Source organism: Hakea prostrata, chromosome 8, assembly GCF_041222555.1.
Source record: "Hakea prostrata isolate BN-2017 chromosome 8, UWA_Hpros_2, whole genome shotgun sequence".
NCBI lineage: Eukaryota > Viridiplantae > Streptophyta > Magnoliopsida > Proteales > Proteaceae > Hakea > Hakea prostrata.
In genome coordinates this window covers 21,705,903-21,729,695 of record NC_142607.1, presented here as the reverse complement: position 1 = coordinate 21,729,695, position 23,793 = coordinate 21,705,903, and the positions used below count along the sequence as shown (strand labels likewise).

Here is a 23,793-nt window from a genome sequence, read left to right as displayed (position 1 = left end):
TTAATTACATAGATAGCATGAATCTAGTTTCTATATTTGAATATCATTGATATGTTTCCTTAATTAGATTCTTACAATGATATACTACTGTTGCATAACCTTGATTACAGTAGCATTGCTTAAATTGATTCATGTATGATTTACTTACCAATTATATACAAAGTGATTGTAATTATTGATTTCTTTCCATATATGAAGTTACCATATATGTGATGATCTGAATTGATGCATGTGTATGCTTAAGTATGGTTTGGAAAGGAGAGGTGTCCTTTTGACACTTCTGTCCTTGGACTACTACGGGAATATTATGGGATGTTTCCGGAGATGCCCTATGGACACCTTCCTAAACTGTTGGATGACATATCTAGGATTGTCTAGTAGTGTTTGGCTAGGATGTCCTGTTATGTCAGACCCTAATCGGAGGGGTATTGAGACCGAACGACCCATGGTAGCAATGGGGATTCATGGGCGCTCAAGACCGGTAACCAACCCGTGAGAGGACAGGAATCACATTGTGGGGGCCATTTATTGGTAGGATTGCATATGGTTAGACTTGGGCTCACGGGCGCTTAAGACCGGTAACCAACCCGTGAGAGGACGTGAGAGCTTCCCGTTTACCATATGTGGATGATCAATAGGGTTGATGAGTCCGTAGTCAGGGACTATGAGGACTCTAGTGTGAAGGATACCGGAAAGGATCGTCAGGGACGAGGAATGGACGTATCTGGATCTGACTTGATGTAACTAAGTAGAAGACTTGCATTTGGCTAAGTTTTACCCTGACATGCGCCGGTACTTAGACCAATGGTGATGTGAGAGAGTGGTGACTTAACCCCCAGCCATGGAATGTCCCGAGGGATGCCGGACCCATTACCAACTGATGATGAGTGATTGAGACCTTCCCAAAGAAGTACGGTGCTATGACTTAAAGCATGTCTGCCAATAGAGACCAGCATACATAGAGCTAGATTCATTCATTCATTGCTTGTCTCATATCATATTGCATTTATGTTTGTTCTGAAATCCTGCCATTTATGTTATTATGGATTTAACTGCCTTACCGAGTTTCTTTGAAACTCATTCCTTTATTGTACAATGTTTGTTAGACTATTCTGCAGTGCATGAATATTATGGCGGTCCCTATGAAGAAGCGCAAGGCGAAGAAGCATATCTCCAGGAAGGTGATTGCGGTTACAACAATTACACTGAAGATCCCGCGAGTGGTTATGCTCCTTACGATGCTTAGTCCGACCATTGAGTGGAAGCGTCCTTGTGCCATTTATGAGATTTACACTTATAAGGATGTTGTCTATAAAATGGAGAACAATTTAGTTACCCATTGTACTTGCTACTGGGATTAGATTTTGTCTAGTTTATTCTCTTTTGGAGCTACTTTTCCGTTGGTTGTAGAGTGGGATTTTGCCTCACTTTACTTATCTGTTTTGACACTCTGATTATATCTAGTATTCTGATTTATTTATGATTCATTCTTTCCTTATTGGATCTATGGTTTATCTTCCGCACTTTTATTATGATTGTTCATGATTATGTTATTGTTTATGTGGTAGGTTGATTACTCGATACCTGATCTTCGGGCTGTGGATCACACTCTCGGGTATGCCAGATAGGGTACCGGCTGGGAGGATGTGACAAGTCTCATTGTGCATAACCATAATCCCAGTCAAGATCCGATTGAACTGTGCACTCTGCTGTTGCAACGTATCCCCCATAAGATTAATGATTTCTTGGTAGTTAACCACTGGAGGAGCACCGGATGGGTTACCGGTAGCTTGACCATTCGGAGGGTTCTGGGCTTCAACACTGCCAGAGGACACTCCAGCTCTAGGAACAACTCTCTTTCCATTCCAACTTAAGGAAGCACCACAGTTCCTTCTTCCGGTCATTCTGACAAACGAATCGAAAGTCAAAAATCTACGAGAATATGTCCAAATTCAAAATCACACTTCCAATATGTCAAACATACTTAACTCAACTGCACAAGCCATTAAAATCCAAACAATGCATCAAAATCAATATTTTCCAAAACTGCCAAAACAGCAAAATCTTTTCCGCTTGAAAAATAGCCTTAAAGGGACCACTTTCTCTATTTCAATCCCATTTCAAACACTTCCAACTTCAAGTTTGGCTCAGGGGAAAAGGTTATCTAGGGCCCCTAAAGTTCCAAGATTCTCAAGAGGCTTCAACGACAACTTACAACCTTCATTGATCAACAACACAAGTAAGACCTTCTCTTTCTTCTCTTTTCTTTCAAACTTCATTTACCATTGGTATGTTTTTCTTCAAAACTGAGAAATACTTGAGGCTGAAGGTTAGAATAGTGCCTAGGGATGTTTAGAAACATGTTCCCATCATTTTCCAAACAAAACCAAACTTCAACCAAAAAGATTTGCCACACTTTGGTTCAAAAACACTATTCACTTTACCAAATCCCAACTTACAAATGCTTGTCCCATTTTCAAACCAAATTGAATTTTAACACCAAACCAATTCCCACAAGACTGATTTACTATGGGGAAGATGCTCCCACTCTCCGTTCGGTCAAAATCCAACTTTCCAAAAATCACAACTCCTTCTTCCAAAGTTGCTGAATTTTCATGTCCATAAAGCAAAATTGATGGGTTTTCTTCAAACAAATCATCCCAGCATGTTTATCCAAGTCTTATGAACACACTAGAATGTTCAAATCAAAATTTTGACAAAATCAAATTTTTTTCAAAAAATTACGAAAATGCCCTTCTTGCAGAAAAGAAAAAAAAAATTTCAAACTCCAAGGGTTTCGATGGATCTTCTTCAAACAAACCTTCTTAGCATGTTAAACCAACTCTTATACACATGCTAACATGTCTAAACCGCAGTTTCCATCGAAAACAAACTTTTCCAAAATTTACCAAAATGCCCCTCTTCACCAAATATTGCATTGCTTAACATCCTTTACTCATGTAATGCAAAACTCAACTTGACTCTTCAAATTCCCTTCAACCACCACGAAGAAAATGCTTTAGGGTTAGGAGAGGTAGAAATGAGGATCAAAGTACTATTCCTACGCCACAAGCAGAGATAATACAAGGATAAGGAGACAACAATCCAAACTTCAGGTGAGGTTCAAGATCAGGATGAAGATGATGATGAGGAGAATCAAGAAGTTCAGTTAGACGAGGAGGGAACTATTCCAGCTCGACAGTTTTGAGGATGGAGGCACACAAATATACTATAGAAGATCGATTGACACGACTAAGATGAAAGTCTCGGGCTATGAGAGGTCAGCTTGATTCTCAGGAACAATTTCCTAAACGAATAGCACTAGAATTTTCATCGAGTCTATGGTTGGAGGCAGAGCAGTCAGTTTCACTACCAGGGACATCATAGGGGCTTCACGACATAGCTAGGTCAGAGGACGAGGGTGACATTGTCAAGGCTGATGACACAGAGGATGAGGATGCCAACGACAATGATGATGATGATGATGGGGATGAGCATGGAGACAATGATGATCATGATGGGGTTCCAGTTCAGGATGAGGATGTTATTGATGATCAGGGAGGTGAGGATCAGGGTCAGGGTGAGATTCCGAGACACGAGGAGATTCCTATACCACGCTTCCGTGAGATTGGAGGTCCATCACATACAACTTCTGGGGTTCCAGGTGTGGCTTCTCATTAGTCATCGATTTCTTCCACACTTAAGAGGATAAAGACTCAACAGGAGAGGATAGAGTCCTATATGTATACTTTGGGAGAGAAATTTGCATGACTGGAGAAGGAGTTCAGATCTAGGAGGGACCAGATAGATCATCGGAGTCGATCACCTAGATAGATAGTACTAGGAGTTTCCTTTTATGCTTTCTTAAATGTATTTCCTTTCAGACTTGTAAGAATATCCTATGTGATTAATGAGATTCAGTTTGTTCACTTGTGTTATTGTACATTATGCGTCTCTTTTGTTGCATTAGTAGTTGTTAATGTTTAGTTATGACTTATAACTCATAACGACCACTCATGACCATTACTCCCAGCGACAACTCCCGACTCAAACTCATACGACAACACATGACTGCAACATGACTTAGACCCATATGACAACTCATGACGACAACACCTCACAATAAGGACTCACTCGCAAAGACGACTCACCACGACAACTTTCAACAGAAGACTCAACTCATAACTCATACACATACCCAATAACTTAAAACCGACAACTTAACTCTAACCATGACTACAACCCAAGTACAAGTCATAAACTTTAATTATTGTGCATTATTCAAACATGGTATATTATGCTTTGTTTGTTCAAATTTCTAATCCAAGTTTTCTATTATTCACTTCTAAGAAAGTTTGAGTCACTTCTGGATCTATGACTCAAGGATGCTTTCAGTGTGTTCTATGGTTATGATTATCCAAAAACTTAGGGCTCTGATACCATTCTGTCACATCCTCCCAGCCGGTACCCTAACTGGCATACCCGAGAGTGTGATCCACAGCCCTAAAGATCAAGTTTAGGAACGATCATATCCATTTCGCACAATAACATAATCAAAAGCAAGAACAAATCATAATGTTCAAATAATTTATAATAAAAGTCAAGAAAGGATCTCAGAAGGATCACTAAGAATATCAGAGTGCAGAAAACAAGATACCAAATCAAAAGACAACTGTAGAGTATAGCGGAAATATACTCCACAACATATGCGGAAGGTAGATCGAAATCTAAGTAAAGCTCTACGCTAATACAAGTAAAGTAAAAGATAAGTCTAGAAGAAACAAAAGAAATCTAATCCACATCTTCAGTTGGCTCTTCTTCATCTTCAGTCCTCATCTTGCGCTTCCTCATACGTACCGTCATAGTATTCCAAACCTGTAGAGAAGTCTAACAAAAGATATGGTACAAAAGGAGTGAGTTTCTAAAGAAACCCAGTAAGGCAGTTAAATCCATAATAACATAAATGCAGGATTTCAGAACAAACATAAATGCAATATGGTATGAGACAAACAATGAATGTATGAATCTAACTCTATGTATGCTGGTCTCTATTGGCAGACATGCTTTAAGTCATAGCATCATACTTCTTTGGGAAGGTCTCATCACACAACGCCTTTTGGTAGTGGGTCCGGCATCCCTCGGGACATTCCATGGCTGGGGGTTAAGTCACCTCTCTCTCACATCACCATTGGTCTAAGTACTGGCGCATGTCAGGGTTAAGCCTAGCCAAATGCAAGTCTTCTACTTAGTTATATCAAGTCAGATCCAGATACGTCCATTCCTCGCCCCTGGCGATCCTTTCGGGTATCCTTCACACTAGAGTCCTCATAGTCCCTGACTACGGACTCATCAACCCTATTGGTTATCCACATATGGTAAACGGGAAGCTCTCACGTCCCCTCACGGGTTGGTTACCGGTCTTGAGCGCCCGTGAGCCCAAGTCTATCCATATGCAACCCTACCAATAAATGGCCCCCACAATGTGATTCCTGTCCTCTCACGGGTTGGTTACCGGTCTTGAGCGCCCACAAATCCCCATTGCTACCACGGGTCGTTCGGTCTCAATACCCCTCCGATTAGGGTCTGACATAACGGGACATCCTAGCCAAACACTACTAGACAGTCCTAAATATGCCATCCAACAGTTTAGGAAGGTGTCCAGAGGGCATCTCCGGAAACATCCCATAATATTCCCGTAGTTGTCCAAGGACAGAAGTGTCAAAAGGACACCTCTCCTTCCCGAACCATACTTAATCAGTCACAATCACAAATCAATCATATCATACACATTTATAGTATATAGAAAATATACCATAATAAGATTCATCTCATATACAGTTGACAAATAAAGACTTTCATAAACTAAAGAAAGCAAGTAAATAATGCTACTGTAATTGAAGTAAATACAGCAGTAATATATTCATAAAAGAATCTAACTATGGTAACAAATCCGAAAGATTCTAATATAGAAACTAAAATCACACAGTCTATGTTATTATAGAAGTAACCATCCTTACTTATATAACTTGAAGAGAATCTCCAAGGATCAAGGAGAATCTTCCCAAAGTTGGCAAGAAGGTCCTAAACAAGTATATATATCATATTAGGAAAGAAACCTAGAAGGAAAGATATCAAAACATCCAAAACAGACCAAATCTGGAGTTGCTGTACTCATTGGTCGATTGGATTGGTCTACTGTCTCAGTCGACCAACAGAGACAGTGGCCTACAAAATTAGAGTTTTAAGAATAAAGAACCGAATTTGGTGGTTCAAAAGGATACCAACAAGGGGGAAACTACTATGACAGTATCCTAGTATATAGAGGACTTCAAAACACTAATCAAATCAAATCTTCAAGTTACAAATTAGGAAACAAAAGTTACCATAATTAGATCAATCATGGTTCTTGAAGAATTCATAGTAACAATCATGGACAAGAACGATAGGATGATGGATCATTGATTGTGATAAAGAAATCATGAAAAGCATGCATAGATCTTCAAGAAAAATAGATCTAAGACTGAAGAACATGAATCTAAATAAGGAAACAAAACTTACCATAAATGTATCAGTTATGGTTTTCGAAGAAAGCATGGTATGATCAAGAAGAAAGAACTAAAGATTGACAGGTTACAACTCTTGCAAAGAAAACACAGCGATTAATTACTAATATGATCAATAAAACAGATCTAAGAAGATCAAAATTTGAATCAAAAGATGAACAAAGACAAGATCATGATTTAGATCATGATTCCTTCAAAAGCTTGCATTGATCATGATTAAGATCATTGCATTAGCCATTAATCCTTAGGAAGATCATGAGGGATGAGTAGAGAGATGTTTGCAACAGAGAATGCAGCATCTTCTCTACTGTCTCAGCCCAAAAAGGAAAGAAAAAAAGAGATGGAGAAGAAGAAGAGAGTGTAGACATACCTTTGATGCAAGAGGAAGAAGATTACTTGAGTTCTTGCGAGGGATCAACCAAGGATGCAAGGAAATTGATTAGAATGGAGTTCTAACTCGTTCCAGAGGCTTAGGAGGCAGAGGAGACGAACTAATCCCGAGATTGGACTTAAATAGAGCAAGAAAGACCTAAATCTAGAAAACAGATCTCATTGGTCGATTGGATTGGTCTACTGGCTCCAATCGACCAATCAGTCGACCAATGGAGACAGCAAGGTACATAATGCACTGTTTTGGTCATAACTTCTTCGTTTGAAGTCCGATTGATCCGAAATTCGAAAGGGAACTTCACACAAACATAATAAGACTATCTAGCATGAATTGGGCATCATCCATGGTCCAAAAATCAGTACTTTATAAATTGGGAACATGAGTTTCTAAATTGGAAACAACATGGTTCTCATAGCAAACTCACCATAGATTCAAGGGAAGAATTAGAGAGAACAAGGCTTCTCTCTAATGGAATATCAAGAACGTATCAGAGGCAAGAATAACTAAATAGAAAATCAAAAGAATACTAATCCTAGAATGAGAGGAATCAAAAATAGAAACTTACTATAATGCTTATATCAATGGTTAACATAGAAGGATAAAATGGCTAGAAAGAAAGGGGAATTGATTCAAGGAGATGAAATACATTGGAACAGCAGCAAAGGCTAAGATCAAGCATGATAAACATTAATTAGAATAGAAGCTACAGTAGAATGGTCATGCTGTCCAAAATTCAATCAAAATCAATGAAGAATTGAGGAGATTTACCATGTGGTTTCAAGGAATGCATAGAGTGATTGGAAGTTCACTCTAAGACACAAGGAGATTAGAGAATAGGTAGTTACAGTAGTGTAACACCTTCCCCACAATCAAAACATCAAGATAGAACAATAAGAAGAAGAAAAGAGAGAAGAAGGAGATAGAACACTGAAATCAAGGTCTAACTTCAAGGTGTAACATTAAACTAACCTTTCTTCACCCAAAATAGATAGGGTGTCCTGGCTAGGTTTGGGCTGGATTTCACACCAACTAGGAGGATGGGAGATAGAAAGAAGATGAAAATGCACAATAAGAGCAAGAGAAGGCGTAATGCACCAGTTTTCCAAATTAATCCCGCGGATACATATAATTCAGAAGAATATGTGAGTGATTCATACACGGCATCTCTTTCTTTTATCAAAAGTTCAAAACATAAACCCCAAGAAACCGACGATGAGACACCAGCTATTGGGAAGGAACATTCCAGGGCAAATGTCCCAGTGATTCAGGATGGCTGCAAACAGAGGATTGAAAAAAGGAAAACGAACCCCGCTTTCCAATGCATCTATGTATAGGGAAAATTTGCCTAGAAGGGTCGAATCAACCCTCTCATCAGGGTTAGGAGCCCTAAGATGGTAAGAAGGAGGAAAATCAAAACCCTGGATGGCCAAAAGAAGAGTATCCTCCTTATACGAGGAGGCAACAGAATCAGGTCCACCACTAGACCTGGAAGTTTGTTTTGACTGCCCAGAAGACCCGGCGGTCACTCTAGGAGTCGTGGATGGTCCAGACACAGGAAGGGCAGAAGAAGTCTCAGCTTTTCTTTCTAATCTTTTCTGGCTAACTTTTGCAAAGTCACGCCAGAGAGCAATTAGGGTTTTATTATCACTATCCGACTGCTCAGAAGGAAGGGAAACAAAGGCCTTGTTACCACTATCACTCTTACGGCACTTGGGCACAAGGGAAGCTTCAGAAGAAACCCTATTATCCTCAATTACTAAAGTCTCACTACGGTACGAAAAGAAAAACCTGGAGACAGAAAGTTAAACTTTGCAAAGGGATCAGTAAACTTACTGATTCAATGAGGCAAAAAGCTCGAGAACGAGAAGGCACAAAGGAGACGACGAGGTTTCAAAATTCTAGACAAGAAGAATGAAACCTACAAAGACAACGAACCACTTTTAAGCACCCGCACTAGTGTTCGAGGACGTGAACGATTGAGATTTGAAGACGGTTTGAAAGTTTGAACTCACGAATCCAAAACAGTCGTTCAGAAACCGTCGGTTGGGTTACATGAGCCACGATAGTTCGACTGCAAAAGGACGCGTGGCATTGCCCTCACAACGCTCGAGGAAAAACGTGACCACCGCATTAAATGTGATATGACATTTAGTGGGATATGCAAAGACTATTGCTTGACGAAAAACCCAGTTAAGAACCAAGCCCTTGGGATCGACCGAACGCTTGGTATGGGGGCCTCGTGATGTGGAGAAAATATGATCAAACCTAGTTCATACTTGGTTTGACCTTCAACTCCGGTCAGGACGAAAGGAATCGACTCGCTTCCGAGCGAGCCGGGTCCAGGAGATAGCTTGCTGAGGAAGAAAACTAAATCAACCACAAGCATGCCCTAATCTGACTTATGAATTAGGTTAATTGCCCTAATGATGGCAGACACAACTTGGTGGCTGTCACTTATCGCTATGGAAGGGATAATCATCAAATAACCATAAGATTATCCTAGGAGTCCTCTACTAGTTCAAACTAGTAGATGTCTATCACTCAACAGATCTAACTGTTAGGATCCAATGACTATCCGAAGAAGGCTCAAATACATCCAACGAAGAAGATTCGAAGGTACACTCTATATAAACCTCAACTACCTGCAAGGTAGGGAGGACCCAGATCGATACACACACATTTGGATGCAAACACTCATATGCTTATGATCTAGATCGTATTCCAGTTATTCATTCCTTAGCTCTGTGCTTCTAGCAGAGCCGTTTGTGATTAAGTTTATCGACTGACTTAGCCTTCGGAGGTGGACTCCCAACCCCCAGCGGTTGGGCCACATCTGACGCTTTTGTTTTGCAGGTCATTCTAAGGAGATCTAAGGGCTGAGCAGATTTTGGACACATCAGGTACCCATCGTGAACACATAAAAACCCTGTTGAGAGGAAGGTAACTTGTATATATGTTGAGATGGGACTTTCCTTAAAAAATAAAAGGCCATTAACTTAAGGCATTGGACCATCTATTGGTTTTGTGGGTCCTTGTTTCTTTGGCTAAGAGTTGAGATCAATTTTTTGTATGGCATGACAAAAGTTTCAAAAAAAAAAGTGTAGAAAGTAAAAGTTGAATTCCTTGGAACTGGACAAGGCACTCCGACTCAAGAATCAAAGTGACTTGATCGAAACTCTTAGGAATGAGATTATTGAAAAGAACTCTCGCATCACTGTCTATGTGGGCATATGTAAAGCAAAGCTACAAAGTAACTTGGGTTTTTGGTGTTTGCTTCACCATGTCATTCAAGCCAACCATAGTGGAGTAAAGTAGAGTTCACTACTCAAAAGAAAAGAGAGAGATAAATACAAGTGTCATCAATGCCTTGGTAAAATTGTTTGGTCAAAAATACTTCAAAACCTTAGTCCTTGGTCCCCTTACTTTATGAGTGATTTTGCTTAAAGGAGAGGTGTACTTGCAAGATATAAGGTGAGTCTTTGATTGAGATATATGCTTAGTCTCAATAATCAATATGGGGTAATAAAGTTCAAGTGTGGAGGATGTTAAATCAATGGTGAGAAAAATCGTCATAGCTATTGATCCTGTATGAGTACTTACCAATTGTTAAGAGTTGAAATTTGCAATGTTTTATTTTGAGCTGAATTGAAATTTTGGATGTATATTCTCTGCAAACATCCACGAGACAAAACTCGTCCTCTAGGGGTAACCTAGTGGTTTAAAAGCTTGTTGCACATACTAAGTGTAACCGTGATTCCTATGAAAGTGAGTTATGATTTTATTTTGTTGCATTAGTTTATTACCTGCATTTGTATTTTTTTTTTTCTTTTATTATTGCTTGAGGACAAGCTTAGTCTAAGTGTGGGGGAATCTAATAAGCACATTTATGTGTGAAATCTTAGGGCATAAAGCATGCATTTTACACACTTAGAGTGGAGTTTCTTGGATTTTATGTTGTTTTTGCAGATTTTAGGACTTTTCAAGATTTAAGCAAATATTTGGAGTTTTTGGTATGAAATATGCAATTTTAAAAGTCAATAGGTCCGTTCAAATTCTCAAGTGTGAAAATGGGCTGGATTTGGAGCATGATGGGCTAGAGATGTGATTATGGGCCAACTCCAAAATATTTTAGAGATAAATAAGCAAATTTTTATCTACGGCTGAGATTAGAAATTATCAATCAAATCTACAGAGGTATTCTTAAGAGAGTCCTAATGGAAAAAAAGAGTCCTTGCATACTTCAATATCTTATTTCCTATTTGGGACTTGATCAAAGAAAGAAAAAGAGGAAAAAGAATTATATTCAGAGAAGGAAGAGGGAAAAATCTAGTTTTTTATTGTCTCTGTCCAATTTCGATCAAGCCCTTCATCGAATGGTCATCCGGTGTCCGATCGAGCTGATATTTGGAGGAGAGATTCATGACTTCTTGATCCTCAAATCCAACGGTGTAATTGTGCATTTAATCTCTCTAAGTCAGTCCGATTAGTATCCCAATACCCTAATTGGTTGAGTCAGATAGGAAACTTGAGTTTGATTCAAACTCTGTCAAGATTCATATGCCATGTAAACTCTATAAAAGGAGAGCATACCCATCAAGGTTGAACGTGTTTTAGAGCTTAGGAGGAGTACATTTTCTTTTCTCTTTGGTTTATTTAGGCTTTCTCTAGTTTTCTTTGATTGCTTTTGTGATATTCTAATTTCTAGATTGAATGTTTAGGTTTAATTTTTCTATGTATTGCAATTTCAAGTCCAAGTTTCAAGATTCGTTTTTCTCTAGGTCTAGCAATTGTAGATCTAGATCATTCTAGATCTGGTTATTATGGTTGGTTGAGATTCGAATCATTCGTTCAATTTTTTTATTATTATTTGAAGTTCAAAGATGCAAGTAAGTAACCTTTTTCAATAATCTTCTCTCCCCTCTCCATTCCTGCTTCTATCTACCCTTCCATATTCTTAATTTAGGATTTTTTTTCAGCATTTATTTATTGTTCTCCCTTCCCCTAGGTCCTTGATCAGAGATGCCTACAGTCGTGCCTCTCTTTAGTTAATGTTTCCCTTTTCCTTCTATTGCTTTGATTATTTCCTTTATGCATTTTTTTTCTCTAATATCCGTTCCCCCGATCGGTGGACTGTAAGCTATGGCAAAGGGTCCACGGTCAAAGTCATTCTACTTATACCCCCCTTCCCTCGATCTAGAGTTGACACTCAGATCACTTCCCAGTTATTTATTTATTTATTGTTCGCATTTTTTTCTGTATTTTATTTATGTGTTGGTTATATTTGTGTTATCTTTAGTTTCAATCTGATCGCATTAGATGTATGGATTATGACCATTCGTTTAGTTTAATTAAGTAGTTAACAAATTTGAATCATTGCACTCTCGCATTACCATTAAGAGGTTAAATTCTAAAGTGGCTTATCTCCTTGAGATCGACCCGTTAGCTACACGATACCGTGCGCTTGCGGTTATTTTTATTTTGCAAAAAATTATATTATTGTGCTATCTGGGTGTATGATTGCCCTAAACTTTATCTTCGGGTCTATGGATCACACATCCTGGTATTCTAGATAAGGTACCAACTGAGGGGATGTGACAGAAAAAAATCTATTTAAATGGGCCCACTTGGCTCATTCTATTTCATTTCTAACTCTTCCCATTTTAAGTTAGCGCTCTGGAGAATAGATTCTTAAGGTTTTCCCAAGGGTTTCCAGGCTCTCAAGAGGCTTCAACCTCAACATCTTTCAACACTTTGATCTTCAACCCAAGGTATGTGATGTTCAAACTCTCAAAAGGCTTAATCCTCTTCTTGATTTTTCTCAAATCCATGAAATACTTGTTGTTTTAGGTTAGAAACATGTCTAAGAGTTCCCTTCTTTGTATTCCATGTGTTAGAAACTCAATGCATGCACCAACAACTTCTCACACACAACACTTGCATTTTCACTATTCATCACATAATATGCCCTCTTTTGAAATTCTTGTCTCATTTTCAAACAAAAGAAATTTTTAGGTCAAGCCACTTCCCACACACCTTATTCAATATGGTTGAGGTGCACACACACTTCGTTTGATTAATTTCCGAAAATTCAAAAATCACAAAACTTCACCCAAAAGCCGGGTTTTTCGTTTTTTTCCCTTGCTGAATTTTTTTCAATGTTCAAGAGTTTTGAGGGAATTTTCTCCAACAAACCTTCTTAGCATGGTATCCAACTATTATACACATGCTAACATGTCTGAATTGTTGTTTTGCCGAAATTGGATTTTCCCAAAAAATTACCAAAATGACCTTCTTCACTGGAAATAATCATGTTGTACTAACTCATTGCAACATTGCCTTGTCTTAATAGATTCACTATGTCACGACGTGGGAGACGTGTAGACAGAGGTCAGGGACACGTTCCTCGCCCGTCAGAGAGGACCTGTTTGACACACCTGAGGCAGAGTTTCTCTACGAGTAATGCTTCTAGGATCTTCCCATTGAGTATGGGCAGCTGGTCATCACGGAAGACCTACAGACATTCGGCATACGGCAAAGGTTAGAGGCGATGCATTGGATACACCTCTACGCTAACGATTACCCAATCTATCTAAAGCTCATCAGGTATTTCTATAGTAACCTGACTTTCCACACGGAGATAGACATCCATGGAGGCACGAGACTTGTCCTCCAATCACGAGTCTAGGAGACTGAGATCCAACTCTTCACAAGAGTGCTAGCCCGTATCCTTGGAGTACCACACTACCCAGGTTCTTGGTAGTGGATCCCGGTAGGCATCAACATCACAGAGACACTACTTCCACATGAGCTTCACGAGATTTGTGTCATACTTTAGGACGACGATCATTGCTACAGTCCAAGGAGTGGCACCGGGATGATTCCTTCTGCTCAAGTCATCACTCACATCATCGGGGAAAACATTATCCTAAAGGGCAGTCATCACAGTAGGGTTATAGTGATGGAGGTGCTCGTCATCTACAGCATTTACGCGGGGCATCACATCCGATCTAGCCTACATCATGATCGATCGAGTTGAGTGTCCTGGGGTCAAGAACTTAGCATTCGATCGACTACTAGAACTCATCTTCCGACACTTCGTCGTCATTCTCGAGGATACAGAGGAGCTTCATTGGGACTTAGGAGAGGTCATAGGATGCAGACAGATCGGGATGATGCAACTTCATGAAGCAGAGAGATTCGAGGGTGAGGACGATGATGATGATGATGATGATGAGGTTCCAGCTCAGGCTCAAGCTCAGGCTCAAGGTGGTGATGGGGATGAGGGTCATCAGAGAGATGAGGAGGATATTGTTCCACCTCGACACTTTGAGGTTGGACGTCCTTCGCATATGACCTCCGAGGCACCGGGTGTGGCTTCTTATTTGTCAGCAATCACTTCCACACTAGAGAGGATAGAGACATACATATAAACTATGGGAGAGAGGTTGACACAATTAGAGGAGGAGTCTTGAGCTATGAGGGATCAGCTTGATTCACAGAGACGAGATCACCTGGATAGACAGTTCTAGGATATTTTCCTTTTATATTATCACAGATGTATTTACATTTTCAATCTTGTAAAAAAAAATTTCTAGAAATTAATGAAGTTCAGTTTGTTTCACTTGTCTTATTGTAAATTATGCATTTTCTTTATTGCATTAAGATGTATATTTGTTTAAAACTTACAACCATAGTTATTGTGCATTATTCAGACTTGATGTATTATGATTCATTAATTCAAATTTCTATTATAATGTTTTCTACTATTCACTTCTAAGAAGATTGAGTCACTTTTGGATCTATGACTCAAGAATGCTCCATTACTGTGTTCCGTGGTTATGATTGTCCGAAAACTTCGGGCTCTGATACCACTCTGTCACATCCCGCTAGCTAGTACCCTAACCGCGATACCAGAAGTTGTGATCCACAAGTCCCATGGTCAAGTTTAGGGCGATCATGTACCCACATTGCACAATAACACAATCACGAGCAACGAATAATCAATGTTCAATTATATTAAGAAACAAATCAAAGAATAAATCTTAAAGTATAATCAAAGTGCGGAATAAAATGATACCAATCAAAGAACAACTATACATAGCGGAAAATAACTCTAAAGGTCAAAAGCAGAAAAGTAGATCAAAACTTTAAAGAAACTTTAAACTATTACAACCGAAAATAAACTAAGAACAAGAATAAGACTAAGTCTATTCATTGGTCTCTCTGAACTCAATTAAAGTATGACTAATCCTAGTACGCTTCATAACCACACAAGGGATTTTCACCGTTATCTTCGTAACGGTCAACCCCTTGCATAGAGTACCGGTCACTCATCGTGGCTTTGTAGTCTTGGTTCTCGAAGTCATTGGTACCTGCAACAAAATCTAAAAACATATCCCTCGAAGGGTGAGCTCAACAGAACTCAGCAAGTAGTTCAATCATAATAAACAACTACAAGCAGTTCAAAACAAGCATGATGCTATAGTTCAAAACAAGCACGATGCAATGATATGAAACAATAAATGCAAATATGCTTCTAACTCTATATATGCTGGTCTCTAGTGGCAGACACATATCAAGATAAAACACCATACTCCTCTAGGTAGGTCTCATTCACTCTTCCCTCACGGCTCTAAAGCACGTCTTTTGGGTTCTCTACGGTAATTGGGTCTTGCATCCATCTCGCACATTCCATGGCTGGGGGTCAACACATTTATACCTCTTTTTTGTCCTTGCTTCCATCTTCTGGATGAAATCTTGTTCTGGAAGTTTCACTACTTGATTGGTCATTCCACGAGTTTCGGTCAACACTATCACTCACCACCATTGGCATGAGTATTAGCGTGTGACATGGTTATACCTAGCCCAATGCAAGTCATCTACTAAGTGACATATACTTGCAGTCAGATACCTCCCTTCTGTGCGCTAGACAGTCCGTTCTAGTATGATAGCCTCCCTTCCGTGCCTAGGTAGTCCGTTCTAGTATCTCCCTCCCTAGAGTCATTGTCTACCTCTCGGATACATAAACTCTTAACCCTATTGGTCATCCACGTATAATAAACGGGAAGCTCTCATGTCCTCTCATGGGTTGGTTACAGGTCTTGAAGACCTATGAGCAGAGGCTTATTATGTGCTATGAAATCCAGCCCTAACCCTAACCCTAACCCAAAAACCCTGTTGTCTGTAGGTCTGAAGACCCGAAGTGAAGGTAGAAGGCAACCATGGGCCATCTCAATGTAAGACATGGTGTTTGACCCATAACCCATGGAGATTGATGATGGTGTTCCATACTTGGAAACTTGGTCTGAGTTGGAGAAAAAACTGCACATTGATGAAGGAGAGCCTGGCTGTTGGACCTAAAGCCTATTTGGACATGGTTTGAAGGCATCCCTCCATGGTAGGTAAGTTGTTTGACGAGTTGTGAGAAGCCCATCCAAAGATATTGAGGTTTGGACCATTAATTCCCTATTTTGAGTTGCTGACATGGTTGGTCGATTGTCGATCAATAGTGACAGTGAAGGTCGGTTTGGTAAAAACTCGATTTTTTAAGGGTTTTTGTTCTATTTAAAGGGAACTCTGTGTTTTTCACTCATAATCAATTCTAAACCTCTAGAGAACGTGGGAAGAACCCTAGGACCTCCTCTTCGAAGCCAAGGAACATCCCTAAGCATCCGTTCGAGTTTCTCCATTGATTCTTCTTCTAAAAAGGTTAGTAATTGAATTGTTTCCTCTTCGATCTATTCTATCTTCTATTCTTCTAATCTCTTGACTATGAGAAAGGTATTACACTACTATAATGGCCCCTTCTCTAATTCTATTATCCCTAGAGTGAATCCCCCAATTCACTCTATGTTCTTGAAGTTCTAGAAGCCTTATGGTGATGTTCTTGAAATTGATCTTACCTGAGATCTTGATTACTCCCTCATTATTTTTCTACCTATCTGGTGATTGTGGGAAATGTCTCACACCAGTGTTACAACCTTTCCTTGTATCCCCATGATTATTGGGAGGCTCTCGTTTCCCATTTTTACCTTGGGAATCCAAAGTGGTTGATTTTGGGAGGAAACCCTTGGGTAACCCTCATGAAAGGGTATCCAAATTGGGAACCCTAATTCTCTTTTAATTCGTTGGATCATCCCCAACACCTTTCTTGATTATAAATTTCTATTTTTCTTGACCTAGGGTGAATCTTTATTCTCCTTAATCTTTCCATGAGACCCATGGACTATGTACAATGAAGCCCTAATCCTATGGTTCAATTAGGATTCTACTTTTGACCATGTTTTGATGCTTAGACCTTCATAGATAGTCTTAGTATGTTTTTAGGAAACTCCTCTCGGAACAATCGGACTTCAAATGTAGAAGTTATGACCAAATTAGGGTTTTCTGCCCCATTGGTCTATTGGTTGGTCTATTGAGCCAATCGACCAACCAAGCTGCCAACAGTGACAGTAACTTGTTTCTTCGTCCAATTCGATCCATTTGACTTCTAATCTTCTAGGGCTTATTGTCACATCCACCCAGTCGGTACCCTACCTGGCATATCTGGGTATGTGATCCACAGTCCCAAAGATCAAGTATCGAGCAACCATGCCTCCCACATACTCGATAACACAATCATAAACAATAATATAATCAAACTCGTAGCATATAAACATTGAAATCATGATAAAGATAAGAAGCAATATAATCAAAGTAAAAGATACCAATGTATATAATCCAAAAGAACGAGAGTGAGCGAAAATCATTCCCTCAGTAGCAGCGGAAAGTAGATCAAATCATAGTTAAGGTTACAAATCCAAATCTCAAAAGGAGAAATAACTAGATGAATATCTAAACAATTGTTTCCTCAGTCTTATACAAAATGTCTTCATAAGTGTAAACATAAGAGACAAGGCACGGCCGCTCCCACATCAGGGTCGAACTAATCCTAGAATGAAGCGTAATTACCCTCGGGATCTTCACAGTAATCCTCGTGGTAGCCAGTACCGGAGGGTAATATGCCTCATCGGGGGTCGTCTCGGAGTAGGTGCCATCAAATCCTTCAATACCTATGGAATAATCTAACAAAACATTTGCACAGAAAGGAATGAGTTCAAAAGAACTTAGCAAGGCAGTTATTCCATAATAACACAGATACATGATACAAAACATAACATGATGCAAGATGATATGAAACAAATGATGCAAATATGATTCTAACTCTATGTATGCTAGTCTCTATGGTAGACATGCTTTTAGTCATAGCACCATACTTTTCTTGGGTAGGTCCGGTCACTCGGCTTTGGTAGGCTGTGGGTCCTGCATCCCTCAGAACAATCCATGGTTGGGGTTTACGTCATCACTCTCTCACATAACCATTTGGTATAAGTATTGGCGCATGTCACTGTAAAGCCTAGCCCAACGCAAGTCATCTACTCCGTCGTATCAAGTCAGATCCGGATACTTCCATTCCTCACCCCTGGCGATCCTTTTTGGTATCCTTCACACTTGAGTCAGCATAGTCCCTGACTACGGACTCATCAACCCTATTGGTCATCCACAAATAATAGACGGGAAGCTCTCACGTCCTCTCACGGGTTGGCTACCGGTCTTGTGCGCCCGTGATCCCAAGTCTAGCTATTTGCAACCCTACCAATAAATGACCTCTAACGAGTATCCGCAATGTGATTTATGCCCTCTCATGGGTTGGTTACCGGTCTTGAGCGCCCACCAAACCACATAACTACCACAGGTCGTTCGGTCTCAATACCCTTCCGATTTGGGTCTGATACAACAGGGACATCCTAGCCAACACCACTAGACAAGTCCTATATATGACATCCAATAATCCGGGAAAGCGTTGATGGGCATCTTCGGAGAACATCCCATACTATTCCCTCCGATGTCCAAGGACATAAATGTCGAAAGGACATTCCCCAATCCCAAATCATACTTATCCAATCACATTCTCAATTTCATCATATCATACATACATGATACTTCATCATATTGAAAGATAAGTCATAACATCACATCATCAATCATATATGTCATTGACAAGAATGAATAGTCATGAAAACCAAAGAGTATATAAACATGGTACTACTGTCTTAAAGTACATACAGTAGTCATATGATGTTCAAATACAACAAAGAAGATGAATCTACTAAGTTGCCAACATCAATATAAGATTCACATAGTCTATGTAATATGGTGATAACTGTCCTTACCTTGAGTCGAGATGAAGATAATCCAATGATCAAAAGAGAATGGCCCAAAGATGGTACTTAGACCCTAGACAAACATAGATGAAAGATTAGAAAAGAAATCGGGAAAATCAGAGGTCGAATGGGTTAAATCGAGCAATTAAACAATGCAGCAATCAATTGGTTGATTGACTTGGTCGACTGACCCAGTGGACCAAGTGAAAAGTGCGAGGTTAAATATTGAATTTCGGTCCGAAACCTATATTTCGGAGCTCGGATCACTCCAAAACTTGGAGGGATTGTTAGGACCAGAATAAGAACACTATCTAGCAAGTAATTAACATAAATCAATGGTCTAATTAGGAATCCCCAATTTGAAACTCTAGGTTCTATATACTAGAATCATAGTTTTCAATGAAATCAAATGCAATTGCAAAGAACATTAGGGAATCAGCTAGGGGAAGTGATAATCACTAGATTAGAATAAAATGCTAGTAGAAATTAGACTTAGCATGCTACACAAATCAATTTTTAGAAAACAAATTGCTATGAAGAAAATCATGGAAATGTATAGACAATAATCAAAATGGGAGCATAGCATAGGTAGAAATGATAGGGGCTTAATTATTAGCAAGGAAAGAACACATGAAGTGGTGGTTGCAAGGTTGCGACACCATCTTCATGGTTTCAACAGCAAGTAAGAGAAGGGATTAGAGTAGAATAGAGAGTGAGAGAGAGAACACATACCTTGGAGATAATTTTGGGGATGAGAGACAATGATTGGCAATGATTGATGCAAGATTCCTTCACCACTACCAAGGGAATGTCTTGGGAAGGTCTCTCCACATTCTCAAGAAGTTAAATGAGTAGAATAGGGTTCAAATCATGAGGTTCACTTAAGTAGAGAGGAGAATATCCAAAAAGCATCAAATTCTTGAATTTGTAAATCCTTTGGTCGACTGGCCCAGTCGACCAAGCTAGTACAACAAGCTTTGGTAAGGGAATTGGAAGGCCAGATTGAGTCAAATTCGATTGGGCTTTCTCCTACAAGTCAATCAACAAGTCTAGATCAGAGTATTACCTTCAAATCGAGTCCGGAAGCGCATTAGGTACTTCAACTAAACTTCCCCTCTTCTAGGTGCAGTTTCTCACCGAACACTGACAGTGCATCCAAGGGGCACCATCGTCAATGCCCATTGGCTCGGAATCAAACACCAAGTCTTCAACTAAGAGGGCCCACAATTCTCTCCTTCCTCCACTCTGGGTCTTCGAACCTACGAACATCAAGGATTACAGGTCAGGGTCAGGGTTAGGATAGGGCTAGATTTCACACTTATTCCTAATTAATGTTATATGCTTGTTTAGGGATTATTTGCTAGTCTTGGACCTCTCCTCATTATTCCTCCCGAATTCTTCGAAGATTGTTTAAGGTAAGGACGATTGATCCCTAATAACCTAATATACATGTTTACTTGTAATTGATCAGATTACATGATTATACTACTATTGTAATAGCTTTCTTATAATAATATTGCTGCTGTAGTTTCTTCAACTACAGTAGTACTTGTTTATGTGATTCAAATATTATGATTGTTTACTTATGTCTATATTATCAGTTGTGCTTGTGAATGACTGATTTGGAAATGTGATTGCTTAAGTTGTGATTGGGGAATGGGGAATGCCCTTTTGGTGTTTATGTCTTTGGAGGTATGGGACACATTCCTATGGTGCCCCTTGGCGTTTTCCCTAATTACTGGTTGACATACTTAGGGCACGTCTATAAGTGTTTGGCTAGGATGTCCCTGTTATATCAATCCTGATCAGAAGGGTACTGAGACCGAGCAACCCGTGGCAGCAGTGGGGATTTGTGGGGGCTCAAGACCGGTAACCAACTCGTGAGAGGACATGGATCACATTGTGGGGGCCATTCATTGGTAGAGTTGCGGTAGTGGAACGTGGGCCCATGGGAACTCAAGACCGGTATCCAACCTATGAGAGGACATGGGAACTACCTGTTAACTAGATGTGGCTGACCAATAAGGTTGATGAGTCCGTAGTTCAAGTTGGTTGTAGCCATAGGATATGCTGACTCTAGGGAGAAGGATACCAGAAAAGATCCTGAGAGGGGAGGAATGGAAGTATCTGGATCTAAGTTGATATAACTAAGTAGAAGATTTGCATTTGGCTAGGCTTAACCTTGACATGCGCCAGTACTAAGACTAAACGAAGGAATGAGAGTGTTGACCTAAACCCCAGCCAAGGAGTGTTCGAGAGGGATGCAGGATCCATTGCCAACCGGAGAACCCAAGATACCGAGATGGTTGTGGGAGAGTGATTTTTGACCCTACCCAGAGGAGTATGGTGCTATGACTTATGGCATGTATGCCAATAGAGACCAGCATACATAGAGCTAGAAGCATATCTACATTGTTTGTTTCATATCATATTGCATTCTGTATAATTTGCTATCATGTATTATTATGTTATTATGGAATGAACTGCCTTGCTGAGTTCTTTTGAACTCACTCCTTTTTGCAACAACTTTATTAGACTTACTTGCAAGTACTGATGATTATGTTGATCAATACTATGAAGACCAAGCTGATGAATCATTCAGTATCCAAGGTACTGGCTACGGTGACTACGACTTTGAAGACTACCAATACAAGACTGGAGCTTATTAGGATTAGTCCGACTTTAGCACTTGTGTGCCAGCGATGAGACATCGTCTCTTCTCTTTTGGATATTTTACTTTATAGATTCAACGAGACCTTAGTTTAGTTTAGTTTTCCTTTCATTTTGGGAGCTGGTTGTAATCTTTCTTTTTGATCTACTTTTCCGCTGCTGCTGTAGAGTACATTTCCACTACACTCTACATTTGATTTATTCTATTGGTATCATTTCCGCACTCTGATTGTATTCTTGAACCTTATGTTGATCTTTTGATTAATATAGTTAACTTTGATTTGATCTTGTTCTAGATTATATTATTGTAAATGTGGGAGGATGATTTCCTCAATACTGGATCTTTGGGGCTGTGGATCACACACTCGGGTATGCCAGATAGGGTACCGGCTGGGTGGATGTGACATGTGCGACCCTACCATTGAATGGCCCCCACAATGTGATTTGCATCCTCCCACAGGTTGGTTACCGGTCTTGAAAATCCTCATTGCTGCCACGGGTCAATTGACCTTAATCCCCCTTCTAATAGGGTCAGATATGATAGGGTTTCCCTAACCAAACTCAACTAGACCCAACCTAGGTATGTCATCCAGTAGTTAAGGAAAGCGTTAAAGGACACCATAAGAAAGCGTCCCATACCACCTCCACTGATGTCCAATGACAGAAATGCCAAAAGGGCATTCCCCAATCCACAACCACATTTAGGCAATCACAACACATCATGATTCCATAATATCACAATATAATCCAACTCACAAACCATCATTCATATTCAATACAAGTATGTAAATCACATCATGAATAGCCTACTATAATCACAGAAGTGAAACAATATAGAAAAGAGTTTTAAACAGTAGCTATCATATGCAAACACAATCTAACAAAGTATAGAATGTAGTTATGTAAATTGTGAGTGAACGTACTCACCTTATATTCAATTTCATAACCTTTGAGAGAGATCAAAGGGCAAGTCCAAAATCACCAAAACAACCTTAAACAAACATGTAGAGAGTATAAGGAACAAACCCTAATGATCAGAGATGAAATGGAGACAAAATATGCAAAGCTTGCTGTTAGGGCTCCCTTTGGTCACTTGGGGCGACCAAAACAGGTGATCAAAGCATATGTGTACGGACAGTAACTTCCAACTTTGATCGAAAACTCATTGTTTGAAGTCCGAACACCCCGAAATTAACAGGAAAAATTCTAAAATAACATAATAAGACTATCTATGATGATCTAAATGTCAAACATGGTCATTTGAATAAAAATCTAATAAATCACATAATAGGCTTGATCCGCGAATTCTCACGGAGAGACTAGAATGAATGGGGATTCATTCTAGAGATAAGAAAACATTAGATCATGCATAAAAAGCAACGTAGGAATAAATCTAACATAGATTAGAATCAAATAACTTAATTAAGAATAAATCATGGTCTTCATGCTAGGTTAAACACTAAAATCACATCGTATAGTCTACAGAAAGAATAGAGTGAATGGGATTTTACTCTACGACTATGAGGATCAAAGATTAGGTCATTACAGTAGTGTAAGACCTTCCTCACAATCAAAACAAATAGTAGAAACAATAGAGAGAATATATCAATATAGAATATGATCGAATACTAACATTGTAGAAGAAGATTCAATAGAGGAACTTCACTTAGATGCTTGGAATCAACTTTGGGCTTAAGAAAGAAGCTCTAGGGTTCTTCTCATATTCTCCAATAGCTAAGAGGCAAAGTGATACGAATTAGATCGATATTTGAATATATAGAGCTCTCAAAACATAATTTCCCAAAAATAGACAATTTTGTCCCTGGACTTGTTTTAATCGCTTGCTTTGGTGGCTTGGGGCGACCAAAGCAATCGACCAAGGTTGTGCCTTAGGTCAAACTGCTGAATTTTGGATACCGGAAGTCAAATCCACCACTTGGGTCCTTTTCCTACTTAAGAAAGGGTC

The 23,793-nt window shown here is 39.5% G+C and overlaps 1 protein-coding gene across 1 annotated transcript in view; it reads left to right on the top strand.

Moving 5' to 3' along the window:
* The window catches only part of LOC149007421 (uncharacterized), a 32,443-nt gene extending 19,029 nt beyond the window's left edge, over positions 1-13,414 (top strand). The window contains exon 2 of the mRNA XM_089167059.1: positions 13,304-13,414. Coding sequence (XP_089023185.1) covers positions 13,304-13,414 — 111 coding nt within the window. The remainder of the gene's footprint in view (positions 1-13,303) is intronic.
* The last annotated feature ends 10,379 nt before the right edge of the window (positions 13,415-23,793 follow it).